Below are 26,995 nucleotides of genomic sequence, written 5' to 3' on the forward strand. Positions count from 1 at the left end.
AACAATTCTGTTACTCGCTATAATAAAAACAAAGAATGCTGGAAAAACGCAGCAAGTCTGGTAGCATCTGTGGAGAGAGAAAACAATTAATGTTTCCAGTTCCTGTGACTCTTTTTCAGAGTCATCTTTTGTTCCAGATTTCCAGCATCCACAGTATTTTGCATTTATTTCAGTGTTACTCGCTAGTTTGCACTGTGTTAAGATGCACTGAATACCAAGCAAACATAAGTTAATAACACAACAACAACATGCATTTACATAGCACCTTTAACATAGTAACCTCCCCACTCAAAACACTTCACAAGAATGATGACCAGACAATATTAGACTTGGTCAAGAGGTAATTTTCAAAAAATGTCTTAAAGACAGAGAGAGAGATTTGATTTTGATTTGATTTATTATTGTCAGATGTATTAGCATACAGTGAAAAGTATTGTTTCTTGCGCGCTATACAGACAAAGCATACCATTCATAGAGAAGGAAACGAGAGAGTGCAGAATGTAGTGTTACAGTCATAGCTAGGGTGTAGAGAAAGATCAACTTAATGCAAGATAAGTCTATTCAAAAGTCTGCAGCAGCAGGGAAGAAGCTGTTCTTGAGTCAGTTGGTACGTGACCTCAGACCTTTGTATCTTTTTCCCAACAGAAAGAGGTGGAAGAGAGAATGTCCGGGGTACGTGGGGTCCTTAATTATGTTGGCTGCTTTGCTGAGGCAGCGGGAAGTGTAGACAGATGGATGGGAGGCTGGTTTGCATGATGGATTGGGCTACATTGACGACCTTTTGTAGTTCCTTGCGGTCTTGGGCAGAGCAGGAGCCATACCAAGCTCTGATACAACCAGAAAGAATGCTTTCTATTGTGCATCTGTAAAAGTTGGTGAGAGTCGTAACTGACATGCCAAATTTCCTTAGTCTTCCGAGATGAATGGGATGAAAAGGTTTAGGAAGGAAATTCTAGAGTTTAGGGAGAGCTTCAGGGTTTAGGGTTCAGGTTTAGAGTTTAGAGGCATAGAACAATAGATTATCTACAGTGCAGAAGAAGGCCATTTTACCCATCGAGTCTGCACCCACTCTCCAAAAGAGCATCTTACCCAGACCCTCCCCGCTGCCCTATTCCCGTAACCCCATGCATTCACCATGGCCAATCCACCTAACCTACACATCTTTAGGATTTAGAGTCTTGGGTTTAGGTATAGAATTGCACAGTTTAAAGTTCACAGTTTAGGGATGAGGGAGGAAATTCAGAGTTTCGGGTCAAGGCAGCTGAAGGCATGACCATCGATGGTGGAGCAAGAGGCTAGGCTCTCGGAGGGTTGTGGGGCTGGTGGAAGTTACAGTGATGGGGAGGTGAGGCCATGGAGGGATTTGTAAATAATGATGTGATGGATTTGCTGGACTCTGAGCCGGTGTAGTCCAGAGAGCGTACGGAGTGATGCGTGATTGAAACCAGGTGCAAGTCAGGACATGGGCAGCAGAATTTTGGATGAGCTGAAATCTATGACGGGCATTTGGAAGGCCAACAAGGGATAGATTAGAATAATCCCTCTTTAACCTTCAATTACCTTTAGTGGGTTTAAATCCTTCTAATCCCCTCTAAATGGTATGTGTGGAGTTAGAGTTTGTATAAGCATTGGTTAAATAAAGCTGCTGTCCAGAGTAAACCCGGGAACACCTGCTCCAATGGCCGCTTATACAAAGGGAACATTTTTGTCAGAAGTAGTGGACTGACGTAATCAATGCTGTACTGAATATGGCATAAAGTGGGCAAATCGTGTTCACATGAACATGCTCAGTATAAGCAGGGGGAACCTGTACCTCTCATTCCTCACAAAATTCGCTGTCCCTTATCCATGACTCCATAACAAAGAACAAAGAAAAGTACAGCACAGGAACAGGCCCTTCGGCCCTCCAAGCCTCTGTTGATCACGATGCCTGCTTAAACTAAAACCGTATGCACTTACGGAGTCCGTATCCTTCCATTCCCATCCTATTCATGTATTCGTCCAGTTGCCCCTTAAATGACGCTATCGTACCTGCTCCCACCACCTCCCCCAGGAGCGCGTTCCAGACATTCACCACCCTCTGTGTAGAAAGCTTGCCTCGCACATCTCCTCTAAACTTTTCCCCGCGCACCTTAAACCTGTGTCCTCTAGTACTTGACTTTTCTACCCTAGGAAAGAGCAGCTGACTATCCACTCTGTCCATGCCACTCATAATCTTGTAAACCTCTATCAGGTCACCCCTCAACCTCCGTCATTCCAGTGAGAACAAACCGAGTTTATAAGTTTTCTATGATGCACTGTCCAGAATTTCACCATGCCCCAATCGAAGCTAACCAATATCAGATACAAATCCACCCCCCCATCCCCCCAACTATTTTGAAACCCTTTTCCTCGATGTGTTTCTGGTCAGAATATCTCCACACTCTCAGATCCTCCCTCGGGGGTTGTATTTTTCAAATCCCATTCTCTGTTGCTCAATCCTGGGAGAAAATTGTTTCTGAATTTCTAATGATATGTTGACAAAACAATAGGGCAAATTTTCTCGTCCCACCTGCCATGGGAATCGTAGCGGGCGGGACACTGACCATGCAAAGGTTCATTGATCTTGGGCGGGATTTTCCAGTTTCAGGGCAAGCGCAGCTGGAAAATCCCGCCCAATGGGTATCATGTTTCAGAATTTGATTACATTTTTCTTGCTTGATTTCCTTTCCAGGCAGTTCAATCTCTGCTCCTTTCCCTGGAGAATCTACTCCACCTTTTCCTGGTTAATGAGATGCCAGCTTAGCCGGTCAGGCAACATCGGTGAGGAGAAACAGAGGAAGGAGGTGGAAGAGAGAATGTCTGGGGTGCATGGGGTCCTTAATTATACTGGCTGCTTTGCCGAGGCAGCGGGAAGTGTAGACAGAGTCAGTGGATGGGAGGCTGGTTTGCGTGATGGATTGGGCTACATTCATGACCTTTTGTAGTTCCTTGCGGTCTTGGGCAGAGCAGGAGCCATACCAAGCTGTGATACAACCAGAAAGAATGCTTTCTATGGTGTATCTGTAAATGTTGGTGAGAGTCGTAGCTGACATGCCAAATTTCCTTTGTCTTCTGAGAAAGTAGAGGCTTGGTGGGCTATAGTGTCGGCATGGGGGGACCAGGAAAGGTTGTTGGGTGATCTGGACACTTAAACGCTTGAAGCTCTCGACCCTTTCTACTTCATTTCCATTGATGTGCATAGCAGTCTATCGGGCGTTAGTTGTAAATAACATGCTTTCTCTCAAAGTATCCACTCAGCTTCTTTGGGAACATACAGCGCTGGCAGGGTGACAAGTGCTTATTTTTGTAATGCCTTCTATTTGTCAACTTCCTCCTTGAATGAGCTGCTGCAGAACAGCGCAAAGGGCTGTGGTTTCTGCACAGTGCGAGTCTTCTATGATTGGTAGGCAGACACGCATGCCGGATGTGGTAAAACAGATGGTAAGCAAATAAACAGTTCTGCTGGAGAATCAGCCCTGTACTCAAAAGCAGAACATTTATATTTTAACGAAAAAAACATGAAGTAGCTCTTCTGTTGAAGTCTTTACTTTAATCATTTTCTAACGCTGTCTAAGATTTGCCATGGGGGTATGGCGAGGCAGTGGGGTGGCTTGGGGAAAAGCCAATGTGCTAAGACTGCGCCACAGCTCTCGGGTGCAGAGAAGGGTCAGCAACTTCCGGATCAGCTCCTGGGATTAAACTGGCCAGAGTAAGACCAAAATGAGAAACATTAAGTTACCTTTGTAACAATCAAATAACCTGTAAAATTCTCATCAAAGTCTTTTCAAATCTTCAGTCGGATGCACAGGTTACAACCAGCCAGTCAAACCGCAACCAAAGATTGGGATCTGTGAGATGTTGAAAGATGAATCCGCTGTTTACAAAACACGGGAGATTAGGCAAGGAGCATTTCAAATAGACTATTTTTCTACATTTTTAAAAAACTTTAATTTGTTAGTTGCCAAGGTGTTGGGAGCAAGAGGAAAATGTACAGGTGAAAAAAATCATCCATAGAGTTTATCTGCCTTCCAATTGGTGGAAAAAACAAGTTACAACAAGAATGGACCAATCCCTGGAGTTCGGGAGTGAGGTGATGGCTGTAGGTCACATGATGAGACCTCCGGATATACAACCAATCAAAGTTGGCATTCCTGGTGTCGAGGCCAATACCCGGTATACATAGCACTCATGCACTACTGTACCCCCAAACCCCTACACTGCTATACCCCAAAATCCCTACACAGCTGTACCCTGAACCCCTACAATACTGTACCCCAAACCCCCTACACTGCTGTACCCCAAAAACCATACACTACTGTACCCTGACACCCCTGCACTGCTGTACCCCGACACCCCTGCACTGCTGTACCCCAAAGCCCCTACACTACTATGCCCTGAACCCCCCTACAATACTGTACCCCAAAACCCTAAACTATTGTACTTCAAATCCTTACATTGCTGTACCCTGAAACCTCTACGCTACTGTACCCTGAACCCTCTACAATGCTGTACCCCAAAACCCCTGCACTACTATACCCCAAAATCCCTTCACTGCTGTATCCTGAAACATCTACACTACTGTACCTCAAAACCCCTACACTACTGGAACCCAAAATGCTGACACTACTGTACCCCAAAACCTCTTCACTGCTGTACCCTGAAACCCCTACACAACTATACCCCCAAACCGTACACTACTGTATCCCAAAACCCCTACACTACTGTACCCCAAAACTCTACACTACTATACCCCAAAACCTCCCCACTGCTGTATCCTGGAACCCCTATACTACTGTATCCTGCAACTCCTACACTACTGTACCCTGCAACCTCTACAATACTGTACCCTGAACCCCCCTACACTACTGTACCCTAAAACCCCTACCCTACTAGACCCCAAAACCCCTGCAATTGTACCCTGCAACCCCTACAATGCTGTACTCTGAAACCCTTCCACTATTTCACCCTGCAACCCCCATACTACTGTACCCTGAAACCCCTGCACTGCTGTACCCTGAAACCCCAACACTACTGTACCCCAAAACCCCTAAACGGCTGTACCCTGAAACCCCTACACTACCGAACCCTGAAACCCCTACACTACTGTACCCTGAAACCCCTACACTACTGTACCCTGAAACCCCTACACTACTGTACCCTGAAACCCCTACACTACTGTACCCTGAAACCCCTACACCACTGTATCACAAAACCCCTACACTACTGTACCCCGAAACCCCTACACTGCTGTACCCTGAAACACCCTACACTACTGCACCTCAAAACCCCTATACTACTGTACCCTGAACCCCCTTACACTACTGTATCCTGAAACCCTGCACCACTGTACCCAAAACCCCTATACCACGGTATCCCAAAACCCCTACACTGCTGCACCCTGAAACCCCTACACTACTGTACCCTGAAACCCCTACACCACTGTATCCCGAAACCCCTACACTACTGTACCCTGAAACCCCAACACTGCTATACCCCAAAACCCCTAGACGGCTGTACCCTGAAACCCCTACACTACCGAACCCTGAAACCCCTACACCACTGTACCCTGAAACCCCTACACCACTGTACCCCAAAACCCCTACACTGCTGTACCCTGAAACTCCTACACTACTGCACCTCAAAACCCCTATACTACTGTACCCTGAACCCCCCAACACTACTGTATCCTGAAATCCTGCACCGCTGTACCCCAAAACCCTTACACCACTGTATCCCGAAACCCCTACACTGCTGCACCCCAAAACCCCTACACTACTGTACCCTGAACCCCCTACACTACTGTACCCTGCAACCAATGTACCCCCAAAACCCCTACACTACTGTACCCCAAAACCCCTACACTGCTGTAACCTGAAACTCCTAAACTACTGCACCCCAAAACCCCGACACTACTGTACTCCGAAATCCCTATTCTGCTGTAACCTGAAACTCCTACACTACTGTACCCTGAAACCCCTACAATACTGTACCCTGAAACCCCTACACTATTGTATCCCAAAACCTCTACACTACTGTATCCTGCAACCCCTACACTGCTGTACCCTGAAACCCTTACACTGCTGTACCCCTGAAACCCTACACTTTTGTCCCCTGAAACACCTACACTACTATACCCCAAAAAGCATACATCGAGATACCCTGAAGCCCCTACACTACTTTACCCCAAAATCCTGACACTGCTGAACCCCCAAACCCCTATACTATTATAACCTGAAACACCTACACTACTGTACCCTGGAACCCCTACACTGCTGTACCCCGAAACCCTGACACTACTGTACCCCAAAACCCCTACGCTACTGTACCATGAACCCCTTCACACTGTACCCTAAAACCTCTACACTGCTGTATTTTGAAACCTCTACATTGCTGTACCCCAAAACCCCTACACTACTATACTCCAAAACCCCTCTACTACTATATCCCAAAACCCGTACAATGCTGTATCCTAAAGCCCTACACTACTGTACCCTAAAACTGCTACACAACTATATCCCGAAACCCCCACTCTATTGTACCCCAAAACCCCTACACTACTGTACCCTGAAACCCCAACACTACTATACCCCAAACCCCTACACTGCTTTACCCCAAAATCCAGTCACTAGTGTACCCTAAACCCTTACGCTACTGTACCCAAAATAGGGCAAGAGGGAGAGCCTGGGTAAGATAATATGTCAGGGTCTGTGGAATCTTGATGGGCTGAATGGCCTCTTCTGCACTGTATGGATTCTATGATTTTGTGAAAACACCCACACTATTGTACCCCAAAACCGCGACACTGCTGCAGTAATGTAGCCTGTGACTGAATGTCCAGTGGCCGTGATGTCATATCCTGGGTACAGTTTAATTGTACCAAGATGCTTTCTTTACCAGTTTGGATCCATTATGTTTTCTTTGTTTCCTTCTCCCTTTTTCCTTTGTCTCTTTCTTTATTTCTCTTTCTTTCATTCTTCCTGTCTTTCTTCCTCTCTCTCTCTATGTGGATATATATCTTTTTCTTTCCTTCTCTCATGATTTTCTTTTTTCTATTTCATTCTCTCACTTTCATTCTTTTTCTCTTCCATTTTCTTCCCCTTCTCCTGTCTCATTCCTTTTTCTTTCTCTTTCACTTTCTCTGTTTCTTTCCTTCTATTTCTCATTTCCGTTTCTGTTTGGCAGCTGGACTTGGCAACTGACCAAGAATGAACAACATTTTTGTGAATGTCGCTGGCAAGGGCAGCATCTGCTGCCTTCCTCAATAACTGCTGGCCTTGTCAGTGATGCCCAGATCCCATGGAAGAATTTTTAAAAATTGGTCTCTCTCGGTCTGTGAACAATCTACAGTGAAACTCTTGATGTTGAATTTATTGGGATTCCCAAAATTCAAAACAGAATTTGGGGAGTTGGGAATAAGAAGGGGAGAGTCTGGGGAACATTTGCACCACAAATCAGTACCAAGGCAGGAGAGTGAAGCGGACAAAATGGGCATGAGAGACAGCAGGAATGTTAGTATTGGCACAGCAGAATGAGAAAGGGGTCAGCGAACCAAAACCATGATCCTGCCTGTTTCAGGGAACTCACAGGCCACTGTGTGTGTCTAAGATGAACAACTTCAGCCCCTCATCCCTCACTAGGTTCAGCAGCCGAGATCCAATTCAGTTTTGCTAATGTGCAACGCACGGATTCTGCACGCACAATCCTCACGTTTAACCTGCTTTCTCTTTAAGTGAGTACAGTTGATGCTGATTTGAACGGGTGGGTTTGCGAGCAGCTTGTTACTGAGGGTGTTGAGTGACTGCGGTTTCAGTCAGGAAGTCACACTGAAACTAAAACTGCAAATGGCATTGCTTACAGGAAGACGCTGACCCAATGCATCTCCGTTCAGGCTATAGATGGTTGTGAGTGCATGCAGGTCAGAGTGTGTGTGTGTGCGTTGTGTGTGTTTGTGTGTGTGTGTGTCTGTGATTGTGTGTAGCTTAGTTACGGGCAGAAACTTATTCTCCACCCAGTATTAGTTGACGTTTCCTACCTGTGCTGCCGCTGCTCTGATCTCCTTTCACCCTTCTTTGTCTTCTGAAAAACACTTCTTACTCTTTCCCAGTACCCAATGAATTCTCACTCATCGTCACCCCTCAATCTCTTTCCTGCTTCCATTATTCGATTTGCTACAGCATAACCCACTGGCTCTTTTGGCTGCCCAGTGATGATGTCTCAGGTGTTGTGTTTTTGCTCTCACAAGCCTTCACTGTAAAGTTTTAAATAACCTGCATTCTCGAATTGAAACCTGACCTTGCTACTTGATCATTTGTCTGCAATTGGTTTCAGAATCTCCTGGGTGTCAAATTGGTCTCTGCCAGTGAAACAAGCTGGTGGCAAGTTGCCAGTTGATATTTTACCATGCCTAATCTTTCCCTCACAGAACAATAGTTCAAGCTGTCTCCTTTTTTTTGGGAACTAATTTTCTATTCAGGCTGCCACATTTACTTGATTTGAAATTGTTGCCAGTATTTTACAGGTTAATGGAAAGTAACTCCCAGCGTGTAGAAAATCAGCTGCAGATTCACTACAAGCCTGATTCACATGGCTGGCATGAACCAATTTCACTCACGTTTGAGTTTCGATAAATCCTGTGCTCAGTGATGTCGAGGAGGCTGGGTTCACTCATGGTTTGATTTTGTGTTTTTACTCCAACAGGCTGATGAGCCATGTGTGGCATTAGAGAGACCTCGGCAACTGCCAAACCCCATCCCTCTCTCGGCAAACTCATCACGTCACAGGTAACATATGCATGGTGCCCAATAATATGGATCATAGGCCTGTAACTTACTGTGGTATGTCAGTGTTTCCCTATCTCTGTAACCTCTCCCAGGCCTACTATTACTCTGGAATTCTCCAATTCTGGCTTCTTGTCCTTCTGCAGAGTCCTTCACCCCAACTTTGGCAGCCATGCCTTCAATTTAGACTCTAAGCTCCCGAGGTCTCAGTCCTCCTTAAATCCCATATCTTTGACTAAACCTTTGGTGACCTGTTTTAATATCACTTTATGTGGCTTGCTGTAAAATTTTGTTTGATAATGTTCCCGTGAAGTAGTTAATTTGAATATATTAAAGGCATTATATAGATACCAGTAACTAGTAATGGAACCAATTCAGTAATCAGTCATGGAAATCAATCAATAGCAAGGCATGGAAGCCTCTATGTCACTGGTGTGGAAGGGAGGAAGTCAGTGACTAGTCATGGAAGATCGTAAGTAACTAACTGATTGGGTTAAATTGTCTTCTACTTTCACACACAACTATCTATGTTGTGTTTGTTGGCAACACTCCAACTGCACGTTACAGCATGAAACACTGACCTCCCCCCCGCAAACCTCGCTCCATTAATCAAATGATTCAATCCTGTCAGTCGGTCATGTTAAGAAGTTTAACAACGCCAGGTTAAAGTCCAACAGGTTTATTTGGTAGCAAAAGCCACACAAGCTTTCGGAGCTCCAAGCCCCAAGGGGCTTGGAGCTCCGAAAGCTTGTGTGGCTTTTGCTACCAAATAAACCTGTTGGACTTTAACCTGGTGTTGTTAAACTTCTTACTGTGTTTACCCCAGTCCAACGCCGGCATCTCCACATCATGACGGTCATGTGGCAGGGATTTGCTGCAGTTCCTGAATAGTCGGTGCTTTTTGCCACATTGACAATAAACACGAAAGTCAGCTTTTCAGTTAGTGTCTTATCAACAGAGCTGGATAAGGCAATCGTGCAGCATTTATGGAGACACTCAAAAAATCATCAAACAGCAACCACTTCGGACAAAGATTAAAGCACGAACATAAAGAACATGATGGAATAGTGTCCACGGCAGAAGGACACACCCCTTCCCACATAGACCTGAATCCATATTTGCATTCTGAATGAGAATAAATATCCTCACTGTTAGAGACATGGATAGGCTGACCTTAATCCTAGCAGCTCAACACGGCTTCATATCGTTTCTGAATACATGCTTAAAATTTTGAGGACAGAACCTCATGCATTGGCCAAGAACGCAGCTGTTTAACAAAGTGTCCTTTCAAGGTTGGTTTCGATCACGCCTCAGATGCTTCAAGCTAATTTCATGCTGTACCTGCCGTGGGAGTGTTAGATGGGGACAGTGTAGAGGGAGCTTTACTCTGTATCTAACCCTGTGCTGTACCTGTCCTGGGAGTGTTTGATGGGGACAGTGTAGAAGGAGCTTTACTCTGTATCTAACCCTATGCTGTCCCTGTCCTGGGAGTGATGATGGGAACAGTGTAGAGGGAGCTTTACTCTGTATCTAACCCCATGCTGTACCTGTCCTGGGAGTGTTTGATGGGGACAGTGTAGAGGGAGCTTTACTCTGTATCAACCCCGTGCTGTCCCTGTCCTGGGAGTGATGATGGGAACAGTGTAGAGAGAGCTTTACTCTGTATCTAACCCCGTGCTGTACCTGTCCTGGGAGTGTTTGATGGGGATAGTGTAGAGGGAGCTTTACTCTGTACCTAACCCCGCGCTGTACCTATCCTGGGAGTGTTTGATGGGGACAGTGTAGAGGGAGCTTTGCTCTGTATCTAACCCCGTGCTCTACCTGCCCTGGGAGTGTATGATGGGGACAGTGTAAATTTGACTGGAACTCAGTTTAGTGGGTTTCTGCTAAAATGGGCCAGCATCATTTCCTGCCTGTTAATTGCGTGGTTAAATTTTATGGCTTGAGTGATTTTATTACTCTGTGACCACGCACAGTGTATACGGCTCAGAAACACCTTCTGCTGCCTGCGTCTCATGCTTTGGGTATTGCGCAATGCTACCGACCAAGTATAAAATCGACTCCACAATCCAACGCCTCGATAATCTTTCCTTAACCCAAAAGTTAAACATTTGAATTAGGAAGTAGCGTCAAATTTGACTTCAATCGATGAGTCGTGTATTTTAAATGAAAATGTTATTGGTCAGTATTTTTTGAGTTTTCAGATGAACTGAATGGCAGGTGGGGCTTAACTTTGATCTCGCCAATTCAGTGTTCAGACAGACATCTGGAAATTGATGCCCAAATGCAAAACGTAATCAAAAAGGGGATTGAAATGTTGGCTTTTATCTCGAGGGAGGCTGGAATACACAACAGAGAATAATATCGAGAACCTTCATCCAATCTAACTGGAGCCATGCATTCAGTTTTAGACACTGCATCTCAGGAAGGATATAAAAAGTTAGAAGTTAAAGTTTATTTATTAGTCACAAGTAAGGCTTGTGCAATGAAGTCACTGTGGAAATCCCCTAGTCGCCACCGTCAGGCGCCTGTCCGGGTCATTGCACCCTAACCAGCACATCTTTCAGACTGTGGGAGGAAACCGGGGCACCCAGAGGAAACCCACGCAGACACGGGGAGAGCATGCAAACTCCACACAGACAGTCACCCAAACCGGGAATTGAACTCAGGCCCCTGGCGCTGTGAGACAGCAGTGCTACTGTGCCACCTGCCCTGTGGAGAGGCAACATAGATTTGAGAATATTTACTGCCTTGAGTTTTGGAGATTTGGGGATGAGATCATTAAGGTGTTTAACTTGATTCAGGGATTAGGCAAGAGAGAAACTATTTCCCCTGATGTGGGGAGCTCAGAACAAGGGGACAGAACCTTAAAATTCACGACAGGTCATTGATTTACACCCAAAGGACTTTGGAAACCTGGAATGTTCTAGACACAAAATAGGGTGTGGATTCTGGGATTCAATTCTGAGCTTTCAAGACAGTGATGCATCGGGTTTTGTTCAGTAAAGGGACATGGAACAATGCAGGTAAGTGGATTTGAGGTACAGATCAGTGTTGGTAAATGTGAGGTCATCCATTTTGGTAGGAATAACAGCAGAATGGACTATTATTTAAATAGTAAAAAATTGCAGCGTGCTGCTGTGCAGAGGGACCTGAGTGTCCTTGCGCAACAATCACAAGGAGTTGGTTTGCAGGTGCAACAGGTAATTAAGAAGGCAAATGGAATTTTGCCCCTCATTACTAGAGGGATGGAGTTTAAAAACAGCAAGGTTATTTTGCAGCTGTATAAGATGCTGGTGAGGCCACACCTGGAGTACTGTGCACAGTTTTGGCCTCCTTACTTGAGAACGGATATACTGGCACTGGAGGGGGTGCAGGGGAGGTTCACTAGGTTGATTCCGGAGTTGAGAGGGTTGGCTTATGAGGAGAGACTGAGTAGACTGGGGCTATACTCATTGGAATTCAGAAGAATGAGGGGAGATCTTGTAGAAACATATAAGATTATGAAGGGAATAAATAAGATAGAGGCAGGGCAGTTGTTTCCACTGGAGGTGAAACTAGAACTAGGGGACATGGCCTCAAAATAACAGGATTTAGGACTGAGTGGAGGAGGAATTTCTTCACCCAAAGGGTTGTGAATCTGTGGAATTCCCTGCCCAGTGAAGCAGTTGAGGCTACCTCATTGAATGTTTTTAAGGCAAGGATAGATACATTTTTGAACAGTAAAGGAATTAAGGGTTATGGTGAGCGGGCGGGTAAGTGGAGCTGAATCTACAAAAAGATCAGCCGTGATCTTATTGAATGGTGGAGCAGGCTCGAGGGGCCAGATGGCCTACTCCTGCTCCTAGTTCTTATGTTCTTATGTTCTTGACAAGTTCCTGGTCCTATGTAAGGTTGTTCAATCAGTTTTGGTGCCACTACTAATGTTCCTTAGAGTTGCAAATCCTCCATGATTGTCTTGGAGTCTCCAGGAATTGGAGATGGTGGCTGGAAATTTCCTTGGGGAAGAATTACTGATACATTAAATCCATGATGGCGTTGGTGGAGGGGAGAGGGTGGGGAGACTGTTTAACCAACTGTCAACAATCATCCAATTGCACAAAGACAAGTCTGCTTCCTTTCCAGTTGGAGTGAGGAGATGGGATATTGTGAAGATGGACTGATCGTAACAGTGGGCTAAATTTGGGCCCAGCATTCCCCCCGTCTTACCAGAAAAATACCGAAGAAGCTCCTTCCAGCAAAAAAGGAAAAACTTTCAGGATAATGGTTAGAGGCAGGAGGGGCTAGTTGGATAATACTTTTCAAAAAGTTGACAGAGGCATGATGGGCCGAATGGCCTCCTTCTGTGTTTTGCAATTCTACCAATAAGTAGATCACTCACGGTTCTTTAGGGGTGAACCAGAGAACGAGGTTGCAAGACAGTGACGCAGATACAGAATTCTGAGAGACACAGCGATCACACAGGGAGGTGAGAAAGTGTAAAATTTAAGCTGCTCAGCAACTTGCAAACTCTTCCAAAGCGTTTTATTACACACGAGAAAACACAAATGGCCAAGGATTGTGCTGGCAGGCTCGTGAACAATATCCCCCATTAGTTAATCTCCCGCCTGCCTGTTTAATATCGAGGATAATTTTGCTGTATTTGACAGAGATGTGATGCTGCGCGCCCTATGGGGCAAGTGTGCCGCCTTAACAAATCACATTGAAGGATTGTTACAGCTGCGTCTGTTAGAGAAGGCGAATTCAATGTAAAATTTGTACAGAAATAAAGCCATGGGATGTGGAGATGTCGGTGTTGGACTGCGGTAAACACAGTAAGAAGTCTAACAACACCAGGTTAAAGTCCAACAGGTTTATTTGGTAGCACAAGCCACTAACTTTCGGAGCACTGCCCCTTCATCAGGTGAGTGGGATTTCAGTTCACAAACAGGGCATATTGAAGTCAGTAAATATACCTCTTGAGGCTGGTATGAGTCAAAATACAGTCAGGCTTTATTCTCACAAGCTTATGGGAGAACTTGACCCCTTGAAAGCGGAAGCCAAAGTTCTCTCTGAACACAAGAAGTGTGGACCTTTATACATCAGGGTTCCCAATACAAGTCATGAAGCAAAGTCCAGTTAACAGTCCTTGATCATAAATTGTAGTTCCTTTAACAGCTTCTGATAGTCTCTGGATCATGGTTAGAGACTATCTGGTATCCTTGGGTCATAAAGCACAATTCTCCTGGTCGTTGTAGTCAAGGTGCCACCTCTGGTCCCCTGCTCTTCCCGCAGCTTTTCCTTTGAAGTGACTGTGTGTGATTGCAGCTGTCCCAGTGGGAGTCCTCCTTCAAACGGCCATTCTCGCACTCTACCATTTGGTAGCTGCTTCCTTTGTTTAAATCATACACAAGCCTACGGAAAAAGTAAGACTTACAATCCTACATCTACATTTAACTGTCTGTTTTATCAGAATGATATAAACAAGCAAGGGAACCATGAACAAATGGCTTATACTACTAAAAGTTAAAGATGAAAGACATGAACAAATGGCTTATACTACTACCAGGAGCAATATAAACAAAGGGGTGACTAGCCATAAGGAAGGGTTATGTTTATGATACATTCCAGATACAAAGTTCAACCTTTTAGGCACAAAATACATTGAGCACAAAAAAAAAACATTAACCCTTTCCCTTCTTCAATCCCCCCTTTTGGTTAGAGGCCAAATGCAAACATGGCCCCATGACCAACTCAGAGCCAAATGTTACCAATATATATGGGCCTACCTCCTTCATCAGGAAGTCTGCCCCTTCTGCCTGTACACTTGCACATAATTCAGGCTGTTTGTTCAATAATGTCATATAAATACAACAAGCGATAACAATGACAATTAATACAATTAACCCGTGCTTCAGATATGATTCCCACGACCTGAACCATTGCCCCAGCCATCCCGAGGGTTATAATTATGATATCGGTTCCCTTCACCTTGTATTGTCATCGTCACTCGTTTGATATGATCTGCCAAACGAGTTATATTTTCCGAAACATCTGGGATATACGTGCAGCATTCGGATTCAATTATAGCGCACGTTCCTCCCTGGAAAGCCAACACATAATCAAGTGTCAATCAGTTCTATAAAGCAACAGTCCGGATAGCTACAACCTCGGCTGATACTTCAGAGAAGGCTGTGCTCACCTCCTCGAACCTGTCTCTAGTTTCATTTGCAATTCTCTCCAAGGTCGAGGCCATATGTATACGTTCCTGAGCTGCTTTTGCTGTCCCATAAAGTGGGAAAGCTATCATAAAGAACCGTTCTGTCTCACTAATGGTGAATATAGGGTACCACATATGCTAAGTAACATGATCCTACCCAATCCCAAGGAAGCCATGGGTCGGCATTGTTTCCACAGACACAACAGGTACCGTTATATACAGTCATGCTGCTCATATAAGTAGAGGAGAGGCTGACCAGGACATCAGCAGTGGGGCAATGGATTGTAATCTGTTGCACCAAAGCCCAGGCACCACTGGTGACATTAACCTGCTGGGTACAGTAGCTACGGCCAATAATTATGGTTCCGTTTCTTACCAAGCAGATAGATCCCCCCTTGTTGGTTTTTCACAACATGCCTGATGGGGTTTTTAAATGTCACTTTCCTTGTCCCATTGTGGGTTCCATTCTGATTCGAAATCCCCTCTACCATTCCCGGAGTTGACAAAGGGATAGGGAATAAAGGACTTTCCCCCCTTTCCTTCGTGCATGGGAATATGTAAGCAGACCCAGCACTTGCTCAGAATTTTGACTGCAATACATATAAGTGAGACATATACATGAAAGTGTTCATGTGATAGGGTCGGATTTTAGAGGATTGGTACAATGATTGCTTGGATCGACCAAATCTCGTGTTGATGTACACATCCTCCGGAGCCCTCTGCTGTTGCCGGGTACAGATCCATCCCGGTCCCTCAGCTAAACACCAAAAATTCCAGTTACACCACATTACATTGCATGGGAGACCCCAATCACCTCGCCCCTCCAACAGAGTTAGCAACATGGCATGGTTAAGGAATCCCAAGCAGCGGTCCCTACGGGTTACCTCCCAGGGACTTATTCCATGTGTCGGAAGATTACAATAGACAGAGCCATTGTTACAGAGATGCTTGCGATGTTCTATCCTCAAGTCTACACAATTCCATCTATACCTCCCCTCCGTAACTAGCAGAGCAAGGGTCATGAGAAGCAGCAAGAAAATCATCCTATCACTTAACTAATAACCCGCGCGACCATTATACAATGGTCCAAACGCTATACCGCCCATGCGCCACTGCCCGCGAACCCGTTCAGCTTGCTTGGAGATCAACCGTCTCGCATATCTGTGAATTAAGCACACTACACAATTTTAACTTTATAGGGGCCCTCCCATTTAGGGGCGAACCCAGGTTTATCAAGTAGTGCTTTTACTTGGACGCAACTTCCCGCCCGTCAGGGAGCATTTCAAGCTCTCTCTCTCTCTGTGTCTCTTTGTTCCGGATTGTCTTTTACCAATTTGCGCATCCCTTTAAGTTGGGTGCTTAGTTCCAACACATATCTCCTGAATTCATCTTTTAGTGAACCTACATCATCACCCATTCTGTCATTAATTCATAAGGGGTTAATCCGGTTGTTCGGTTTGTGGTAATTCTTAATCTCATCAGTATAGTGGGCAATACCTCTGTCCACAATTTCCCGATATCTGTATGGCTTTAGCTAGTACATTATACAGTTAACTACACACCCCCCTTCTATAGAAAGCTTAGTGTGAATTAAATAACACTTTACACTGGGTTTTGGCTGCAGTTGGACATCTATTCATTTGTATATAATCTCATCAAAAAACATCGCATTCCCCATTAAAATCACATACCATACAGCTCCAATCTTTATATAATGTACCCTGACATTATCTCTAGTTTAATTATTTGTATGGTGAGGAAAACAGGAAGCTCCTACAGAATTATGTTTTATCAATACACAACATATAATATATAACTATATTATACAAAATTGGTGAAGGCTTTTCAGGATTTGATTTTATTTTCGGGTCTATATAGCAGTGCTATACTGTATAATAAAAATAATCAAGCGGCAGTTGTATCATACCTTACACACCATAACTGTGATATCCAAACCCCTTTAATCCAATCCTTTTCCAATTTAAACCGAGCTCCAGATCAAACCCGCCCCCCCCCCCCCCCGCACTCGAGGAAAACAACAGGCGCCAAATCAAAACCAGTAGGTACAATACATACTAGTTAATTAATCAGTAATATTTCGGTTTGATTTTAACTGACTAGATTTTAAGCTTGACAGTGCTCAATATTTGGCAAACTTTGAACAATAGATAGCACATAAAATTCCAACGGCAGTACATAATTTTAACCAGTTACAGAATATTAAACTATCAGACATTTGTAAGGGCAATTTGTATTGGCAACTAAGATTTAATTGATTAATCTCCTGCTGGAACTTGAAATAAGCAGAATTACAATTCATTTCACTTAACTTAATATATTTTAAACTGACTCATAGACAGTACATTTACCTCATTCTTTTGTTCTTGCTTATCTACTTTTCCATAAAATTACTTAATTTCTTCTCCCAATTTCTCAACTAACTCTCTCATAATCTTCACTTTAAGACAAAGGAGAGAGCACATGGTTCCCTCCAAGGTTTAAATCCTTTCTTAACAAAATTCAAACACAGGTTTAATCAAAATTCAATTTATGTACTTTGATTTTGAAATTTCAATTTACCTTCTAATTTTATTCAAACTCTGTATCAAACCCACTGTTGTAAAATCACATCAAAACAAACAACTCTGTTAAACACACACAGACACACATGGAAGCTTCCAACACTCATTCAAACTTAACATCTTAAACTGAGATGTAAGTAAAACATTTAAAAGAATACAGAACTTGGATTAAGACAGTCACTTTTATTCTTCTTTCTTCCAAACTGTAATTAAAACTCAAAACAGAAGTAATTGCAAGAAATCTTATCACTTTAATCTTTAACAGTCTTAACACCTCCCCAGCTCTCCTGAGGCTAAACTAAGGTCATTTACTACCCGCAATAAACACTCCACAAGAACAAACAAAGGCTTCAACAATTCCTGCTGTCAATTTAATACAACAACAACCACCTACATTCGACTAGCATATAGATCACACAAACACACTGAAATACAAAGACTAAGATCTCTCCTATCCACCTCCAGGTATGCCATTAGCCCATTCTACCAACTCATCATAGTTCGGGGTACTGAGAATTCCCATTTTAAGGATTTTTTGGTGGACACTAAAGAATTCATCCTTAAAAGCCTGGATGAACGCTCTATCTCCTCGACCTGGGTTTCCTTGTCCAGAGCACTCCTGATGTACCTGGAACAACTATCCCCCACATTCAGAAGCTCCTTCCACTTTTAGCTGTTTCATTGTGGTCATTCTGCTCCAGTTAGTGGGAGCATTCCCTAATACTCTCAGAATTTCAACCTTAAACTGGGTGAAGGGTGTCTGTTGGGCATCTATCTCTGATGTTAGGGTGACTACATGTGTCCACCGTCCCCCACTATAATCCTGTGCTGGAGGAGCGGCGGGTCCACCTGCTACCTGTCTCCACTTATCCGCTGGACAGGCTGCCCTGACCAGCTGGTGTACGTGTCTCAGGTGTAATAGGTGTCCTACCCAGATTGTGTCTAATTCTTCCCAGAATTTACTGTTTGCGCTTCTAGGTTGTAATTTACCCAGGGAAGCCATTATCTGCTGCCTCTCACCTGAGATGAATGGTTCATAATTTACTTTTGGCTGTGCATCTGTTCCCCCTCGAGTTACTGGCACTAAGTTGTGTTCCAGGGCTTCCCATTCCTCTGGAAGAGCATTTAGTCCCTGTTGTGTGGACTCATAAGGAGGCAGAGGAATGGTTTCCCCTCTCCATTGCTTTCCTTCTAATACTTGGTTTTGTTTCTCTAGTTCCCTTACTCTGCATTCTAACTCCCTAATCCTTTCTTTATCCTCACTCCACTTCTGAGTAGAGGTGACTACTTGCTCAATTAGTCCAGCTAGCTGATGTATTAACAATACTCCTATTTTCTTTGTCATGTTTCTCTTTTCTTTACCCAACCACTTATTCTGTTGGCCCAGAGGGCAGGATAAGTTCCACCCCCCTTTTCTAATCTGTTTAATGAATTTGTTCCTCTCAGTCATACACTCATTTATCAGGGATCCCGAAGTCCCCATTGTCTTTGTGCTTGTGATCCCGCCATAATACAGATAAGTTTTATACTCACCACCTGGAGCCTTCTATTCTCCCTTCTCGCTCTCCCACTCCTCGGTCGCTCTTATCAGAGTCCGGTGTTACCTGTCAGGGGTGATCAAATCCCTCCGTACCACCGCTTACACTATTAAGCTTACACTATTAAGCTTACTTCTACTCCGGTGATCACTTAGACAGTCTCTCTCTCACACAGACAGATTCTTTCTCAACTCACGTCTGAACATCACACCTCAGGCAACGTTTCTCCAGTCTTTACACTCACTTGAGAATCCATAACAGACAAATGCCTCCTTGTCCGCATGTGTTCAGCTCAGATGTATTTCACTCTCACACTCTCTCATCACATATGATCAGCCCACTGTAGTTTGACTCACCCTATTAGGTTCAGAACTCTATTCCAGTGCCCAGATTGTGGCCATTCAACCTGAGCCCACAAACAGAGTCCCCGCAAACAGATCCGGGGGTCTCCCGGGTTTCGGCACCAAATGAAGTCGGTAAATATACCTCTTGAGGCTGGTATGAGTCAAAATACAGTCAGGCTTTATTCTCACAAGCCTATGGGAGAACTTGACCCCTTGAAAGCAGAAGCCAAAGTTCTCTCTGAACACAAGAAGTGTGGACCTTTATACATCAGGGTTCCCAATACAAGTCATGAAGCAAAGTCCAGTTAACAGTCCTTGATCATAAATTGTAGTTCCTTTAACAGCTTCTGATAGTCTCTGGATCATGGTTAGAGACTATCTGGTATCCTTGGATCATAAAGCACAATTCTCCTGGTCGTTGTAGTCAAGGTGCCACCTCTGGTCCCCTGCTCTTCCCGCAGCTTTTCCTTTGAAGTGACTGTGTGTGATTGCAGCTGTCCCAGTGGGAGTCCTCCTTCAAACAGCCATTCTCACACTCTACCATTTGGTAGCTGCTTCCTTTGTTTAAATCATACACAAGCCTACGGAAAAAGTAAGACTTTCAACCCTACATCTACATTTAACTGTCTGTTTTATCAGAATGATATAAACAAGCAAGGGAACCATGAACAAATGGCTTGTGCTACTAAAAGTTAAAGATGAAAGACATGAACAAATGGCTTATACTACTACCAGGAGCAATATAAACAAAGGGGTGACTAGCCATAAGGAAGGGTTATGTTTATGATACATTCCAGATACAAAGTTCAACCTTTTAGGCACAAAATACATTGAGTACAAAATAAAACATTAACCCTTTCCCTTTTTCACATATAAAGACACAAACTCAATTTACAAAATAATGGTTGGAATGTGAGTCTTTACAGGTAATCAAGTCTTAAAGGTACAGAGGTTGTCTGTACCTTTAAGACTTGATTACCTGTAAAGACTCGCATTCCAACCATTATTTTGTAAATTGAGTTTGTGTCTTTATATGCCCTGTTTGTGAACAGAACTCACACTTACCTGACGAAGGAGCAGCGCTCTGAAAGCTTTTGCTACCAAATAAACCTGTTGGACTTTAACCTGGTGTTGTGAGACTTCTTACAGAAATAAAGAGCAGGAAAGAATGATTGGATTAAGATAGAGGAGAAAACAAAAGACAGAAAGGAAAGGTAAAAACATTTAATTCGTTATTTTTAAAATCTTCAATTACTAAAACCTGAAGGAGTGAGACTCTACACTTGTAAGAGTAAATTTTCAGTTCCAGAGAAGTTGACTGGCAGTAATTAGCACTTGTCAGATTGTTAACAGAACATTTTGACTTGAAATACTTTGACTTGCCATGGCAAGACTGCAAGTAGAATGACATCACATGGGGAGGCGATGGCCTAGTGGTGTTATCACTAGACTATTAATCCAGAAACTCAGCTAATGTTCTGGAGACCCGGGTTTGAATCCCGCTATGGCAGTTGGTGGAATTTGAATTCAATAAAAAATATCTTGAATTAAGAATCTACTGATGACCATGAAACCATTGTCGATTGTTTGGAAAACACCCACCTGGTTCACTAATGTCCTTTAGGGAAAGAAATCTGCTGTCCTTACCTGGTCTGGCCTACATGTGACTTCAGAGCCACAGCACTGCCCTCAGGCAACTATGGATGGGCAATAAATGCTGTCCCATGAATGAATTTTTAAAATGTTCAGTGAGTTTCATTAGCAGGACAATGAGACACCATTTTTGTGAAAAGGACAGCAACATTTACTCATCCTCACCTGACGTTGCTGTGACATTTTCGCATAGATAAAAGTGAGCGCCATTATCCTCCATGTTACTTGGCAAATGTGGATTTTGCCACTTTGGTGGCAAAAACAGGAAGGAAGATTATTATCTGAAGGGTGGTAGTTTAGGAAAAGGGGAAGTGCAACCTGACCTGGGTGTCAGGGTGGAACAGTCGCTGAAGATTAGCATGTAGGTACAGCAGGCGGTGAGGAAAGCTAATGGCATGCTGGACTTTATAACAAGAGGATTTTGAGTATAGGAGTAAGGATGTCTTGCTGCAGTTATACAGGGCCTTGGTGAGGCCACACCTTGAGTACTGTGCGCAGTTTTGGTCTCCGAGTCTGAGGAAAGACATTCTTACTGTTGAGGGAGTCCAGCGAAGGTTCACCAGACTGATTCCTGGAATGGCAGGACTGATATATATGGGGAGATTGGGTCATCTGGGCTTGTACTCATTGGAATTTAGAAGAATGAGAGGGGATCTCAGAGAAACATATAAAATCCTGATGGGACTGGACAGGCGAGATGCGGGAAGAATGTCCCCGATGTTGGGGAAGTGCAGAACTAATCTAAGAATAAGGGATAAGCCATCCAGGACTGAGATGAGGAAGAACTTCTTCACTCAGAGAGTTGTGAACCTGTGGAATTCTCTACCACCGAAACCTGTTGGGGCCAGTTCGTTAGATATGTTGAAGAGGGAGCTGGACGTGGCTCTTGTGGCTAATGGGATCAAGGGGTATGGAGATAAAGTGGGAGTGGGATACTGAGAGTGCATGATCAGCTATGATCATATTGAATGGTGGAGCTGGCTCGAAGGGCTGAATGGCCTACTCCTGCCCTTATTTTCTACGTTACTTTGAAGTGAAATCTTGGGCCAAAATATTCACAATGAACGAAGAAATGAAAATAATGTGACACAGGAATTTTGTCTATGATAACTGACTAAAAGTCCTTTGTAACTTTCTTCAATGCATTATCCTTACCTTTACAGCTCACCAAAACAGGAAAAGAGTTTGCGATTCACGGAACAAGTGATTACTGATTTACAAACCTCAGATCAACACACAGAATTTGGTTTTTGCCCCCTTGGACATGAGCAGTCTTACAGATTAATAGGGGATTTGAACAGTAGCCCTAGTGCGTGTGGAAATGCCTCAGGGCCCCAGGACCCCTCCTCCTGCATTACAAGATTCACCCCAGAAAGAAGGCTAGAAAGACAGCTGAGCTTGGACGTTGAAGGGACACTGTGGGGGGAAGTGTCCCAGTACTCAGCAAGACTCCCTCAGGAGGCGCAAGAGTTTACGAGCAAGACCTCCCTAACCAGGGCCAAGTCAAATCCCTTTTCTACCACCAGTCATGATATCGAACATTCCACAGAACCATTTAAACCACATAACCCCTTTGCTTCTCTGGAAGACCTGCTGAGTTCCTCTTCAAGTGGATATTCGTCATCTAAATCAAACAGCTTGCCAGCTGTAGGGAAGACCTGGAGCTCCTCTCACTGGGAATCTGCTCAGGAAGAGAATACCAACATTCTCGAACACCCAGACAAGGGGTACCTCATGCATCTCAGTTCCCCTGCCCAATTCCTCTCCTCTTATTTTACTGAAGATCCCTATTTCTCACCTCCAAACTCGGCACAACTCCAATCCCCGGATAACAACACTCTTTCCTGCCTGGATGCTCCCTGCCATTACCTCGATAATCTGATTCTAGCTGGTTGTCGGTCTGAGAATGAATACAGCGAGTTACCACCTGTCCCAAGGTACATGGAACCTCCTCTGGCCCAGCCACTGGAAGAGAAACGTCGACACAGTGCTGCTGAAGCAAAACGAAATGGTAAGTTCGAATCTCAACACTGCCAGATTTTTTATTTGTATTGTTAAATATTGTATTGTCCTGATTAATAAGGGGATCAGGGGTTATGGGGGAAAAGGCAGGAGAATGGGGATGAGAAAAATATCAGCCATGATTGAATGGTGCAGCAGACTCGATGGGCCGAGTGGCCTAATTCTGCTCCTATGTCTTATGGTCTTAAAGCAGTTTGATTGCCCCAACTGGTTCAACAATATCTTTCAGAGCGGGAAACCTGCCAATCTTACCTCCCCTGGCTTTAATGTACAGCAAGTAGTCTCACAACACCAGGTTAAAGTCCAACAGGTTTATTTGGTATCACGAGCTTTCAGAGCACTGCTCCTTCATCAGGTGAGTGGGGAGTTGGGTTCACAAACAGGACATATATAGACAGAGACTCAGTTGCAAGATAATGGTTGGAATGCGAGTTTTTACAGGTACAGATAATGTGAATGGAGAGAGGGATTCGACGAACTGTCCTGGCTTGAGACAATTCACACCTCTTTAACCTGCGATTATCCCTCGTGATACCAAATAAACCTGCTGGACTTTAACCTGGCGTTGTGAGACTTCTTACTGTGCCCACCCCAGTCCAACGCCGGCATTCCACATCCTGCTTTAACGTAGTTGACTCTTAAATGTCCTCGGACACAGCTGAGCAAATCAGCCAAAACATTGCAATACCGTGGAAGCAATTTAATTACACAGATCACAAAGGTGTCAGTTGTGGGTAACACTCTCACGTTTCTGAATCTGGAGGGTGACGGTTGTGAAATTTGAACGCTTAATCCAGGCTGATACCTGCAGTTTTAGGCCGGAGTTTTACTGGCACACCTGCCCGATTCCGGGGACGGGCGAGGCTCGGTGATATCCAGTGCCATACCCAGGGAGCGCTATGTTGATAAATTTAAACCAAATGTTTGCCCTCTGAGCTGAACATTAAAAAAATCTCATTCAACTGTTTTGATGAAGAACAGAGGTCAATATTTATCCCATGACCAATATCACTAAATTGTGGGAAATTATAGGGTTGTAAAAGGCACTATACAAATGCAAGTGGCACGGTGGCACAGTGGTTAGCACTGCTGCCTCCAGGGACCCGTGTTCAATTCCGGCCTTGGGTCGCTGTCTGTGTGGAGTTTGCACATTTTCCCCGTGGATTTCCTCCGGGTGCTCTGGTTTCCTATCTGAATCCAAATATGTGCAGGTTAGGTGGATTGGCCATGCTAAATTGCCACGGGATTAGCAGGGTAAATACGTGAGTTACGGGGATAGGGCCTGGGTGGGTTTGTGTTTGGTGCAGACTTGATGGGGCCAAACAGTCTGTTTCTGTGCTGTAGATTTCTATGATTCTGCTATGAACAGAAATTAGCCCTCATAGAGCTGCCAAATCTTGTGACACAGTTTGATTTGATTTATTATTGTCACATGTATTAACATATAGTGAAAAGTATTATTTCTTGCGCGCTGTACAGACAAAACATACCGTTCATAGAGAAGGAAATGAGAGAGTGCAGAATGGAGTTAGGTGGTTGGTTGTAGAGAAAGATCAACTTAATGCAAGGTAAGTCCATTCAAAAGTCTGACATCAGCTGGGAAGAAGCTGTCCTTGAGTCGGTTGGTATGTGACCTCAGACTTTTGTATCTTTTTCCCGACGAAAGAAGGTGGAAGAGGGGTGCGTGGGGTCCTTAATTATGCTGGCTGCTTTGCCGAGGCAGCGGGAAGTGTGGACAGAGTCAATGGATGGGAGGCTGGTTGAGGGGAGGAGGTGGGTGGATCATCCCTTTAAGATAATGCATGTGTGTGAACAAATATATATCAGGAATAAGAGCATGAGACCCCTCAGGCCAGCTCCACCCTTCTCTAAGATCATGGCTGAACTTTGACCTGAACACACTCCTGCCTGTTCCCCATTTCTCTTGATTCCCCAAGAGATCAAAAATCTGTCCAGCTCAGTCTTGAATATGGAGACTTGGGGCGGAATTTTACCGGCACATCCACCCGAGGTTCATACGCTCCCACCCGAGGCCGATGGAGAATGCCTTTCTCTGAGCCTCGCCCGCCCCCGGAATCGGGGCGGGCATGGCGGTAAAATTCCAGCCTAAAACTGCAGACTGTGCTCCAGGTATGGAGTCGACAAAGCCCTGTCCTGTAGCAAGACGACCTTGTTGCTGAACTCCAGCCCCTTTGCAATCAAGTGCAAAAGAATTTGAAACCCTACTCTCACCCTGTATCACTGCTCCCCTTAATTCACTGAGAGATCAGAAGCCTATCCATCTTAGTTTTGAATATAATCAATAATGGAACATCCACAAGCCTCTGGGGTAGAGATTTCCAAAGGTTCACAACCCTTTGTGTGAAGAAATGTCTCCTCATCACAGTCCTAAATAATTGATCTCTCATCCTGAGACTGTGCCCATGTGTTCTAGATTACCCAGCCAGTGGAAACAATCTGACAGTGTTATTTGTCTAAATTCCAATGAGTATAGGCCCAATTACCTCATCCAAGGTCAATCCTCTCATCCCAGGAACAAACCTTCACTGCCCCATCACCAAGGCTTGTATATACTTCTTTAAATATGGAGACCAAAAATGCACGCAGTATTCCAGATATTGCCACACCAAAGCCCTGTACACTCGTAACAAGACTTCCTTGAATTCCACTGCCCTTGTAATAAAATGCAAAGGGTTTTTAAACCCTGCTCATACACTATGGCCTGGGTTTTCACTGAGTCTGGGTCATTCAGGAGCCCATTAGAAACGGCGGGCAAATCCCTATTCCAGGATTCCCAATCCCATTCCTGGGCTGTCTGATTTTTGGGAGTGCCTTTAAAGGGTGTGGGCTTGTTCATGACAAAAGCCCCCGGGCGGTACTCCCGACCTGGCCAGCTCCATTGTGGAGATAGGCATCTTCTGCTACTCCACAATTTCCATGGAATCAGGCCAGGATTTTAAAGAGTCACGGTCCGCTGCCTCTCAGAGGAGCTTGCATGATGGGACCTTTTGAAAGATAAGCTGAAAGGTCCTCCTTAAGTCCCCTATGCCGAGCTCTGCCCTTTCACCCACTTCCTATGCCCCCCCCCCCCCCCATGCTCCCTATTTCAAGCTTTCTGCTTCTATCCATTCCCTATGACCACTTATTTCCCCTAAGTTAAGCCCATCTTTTCCACTCCCTATTGCCCCTCATGCCCCTATGTCAAGCTCTGCCCTTCCACCAACTTCCTATGGCCAGTCACTCCGCCTATGTTAAGCCCAATCTTTCCACCCCCACCCCCCATAGCCCCTCACACCCCCATGTCAAACACTGCCATTCCATCCATCTCATTTGTCCAATCTGTGGCCCTTCCATGACCATTGGCCCACTCACTATCCACTATCTAGAACCAATGAACCTTATAGTGACAGTACAATGTGTTAAAACGCTTTCTGTAAAACAAATAATTCATTCATAACTTTCTACCATGTTTTTAAAACATCAGTTCACTTAGAAGACAATAAATGTGTCCAATTATCCAGACCCTTCAGAGTATCGATAATGAAAAGCACAAACCCTTGAAACCACTTAATGTGGTATGAACAAACATTCTGAAATTGACAGTAGAGATCAGAGAACCTGAGCTGTCAATCAAACAATGTTTTCCCTGGGGCACAGCTGTTTCAATAAGAGCAATGGATATCTGTACTCTGAGCCAAGCCTCATAAATGTGCAAATTCTGAATGCAAGTCTTCCTTCTGTTCTGTAATTTCCTGATTCTCCATTATCACTCACTGCAGACCTTTGCAATGTTAGTGCAGAGCACCTATAATCTACATGCCCTTAACCTGCCACAATGGAGGGGTGATGGGGATGAAGA

At 44.4% G+C, this 26,995-nt stretch overlaps 1 protein-coding gene across 2 annotated transcripts in view; it reads left to right on the plus strand.

Annotated features, from left to right (window-relative positions):
- LOC144511761 (tyrosine-protein phosphatase non-receptor type 22-like) overlaps positions 1-26,995 on the plus strand; it is a 107,981-nt gene that overhangs the window by 58,076 nt on the left and 22,910 nt on the right. For both annotated transcript variants that reach the window (XM_078242012.1, XM_078242011.1), the window contains exons 12-13: positions 8,719-8,801; positions 22,278-23,125. In XM_078242012.1, the coding sequence (XP_078098138.1) occupies positions 8,719-8,801; positions 22,278-23,125 (931 nt within the window). The remainder of the gene's footprint in view (positions 1-8,718; positions 8,802-22,277; positions 23,126-26,995) is intronic.

Source organism: Mustelus asterias, chromosome 25 (assembly GCF_964213995.1).
Source record: "Mustelus asterias chromosome 25, sMusAst1.hap1.1, whole genome shotgun sequence".
Lineage (NCBI taxonomy): Eukaryota > Metazoa > Chordata > Chondrichthyes > Carcharhiniformes > Triakidae > Mustelus > Mustelus asterias.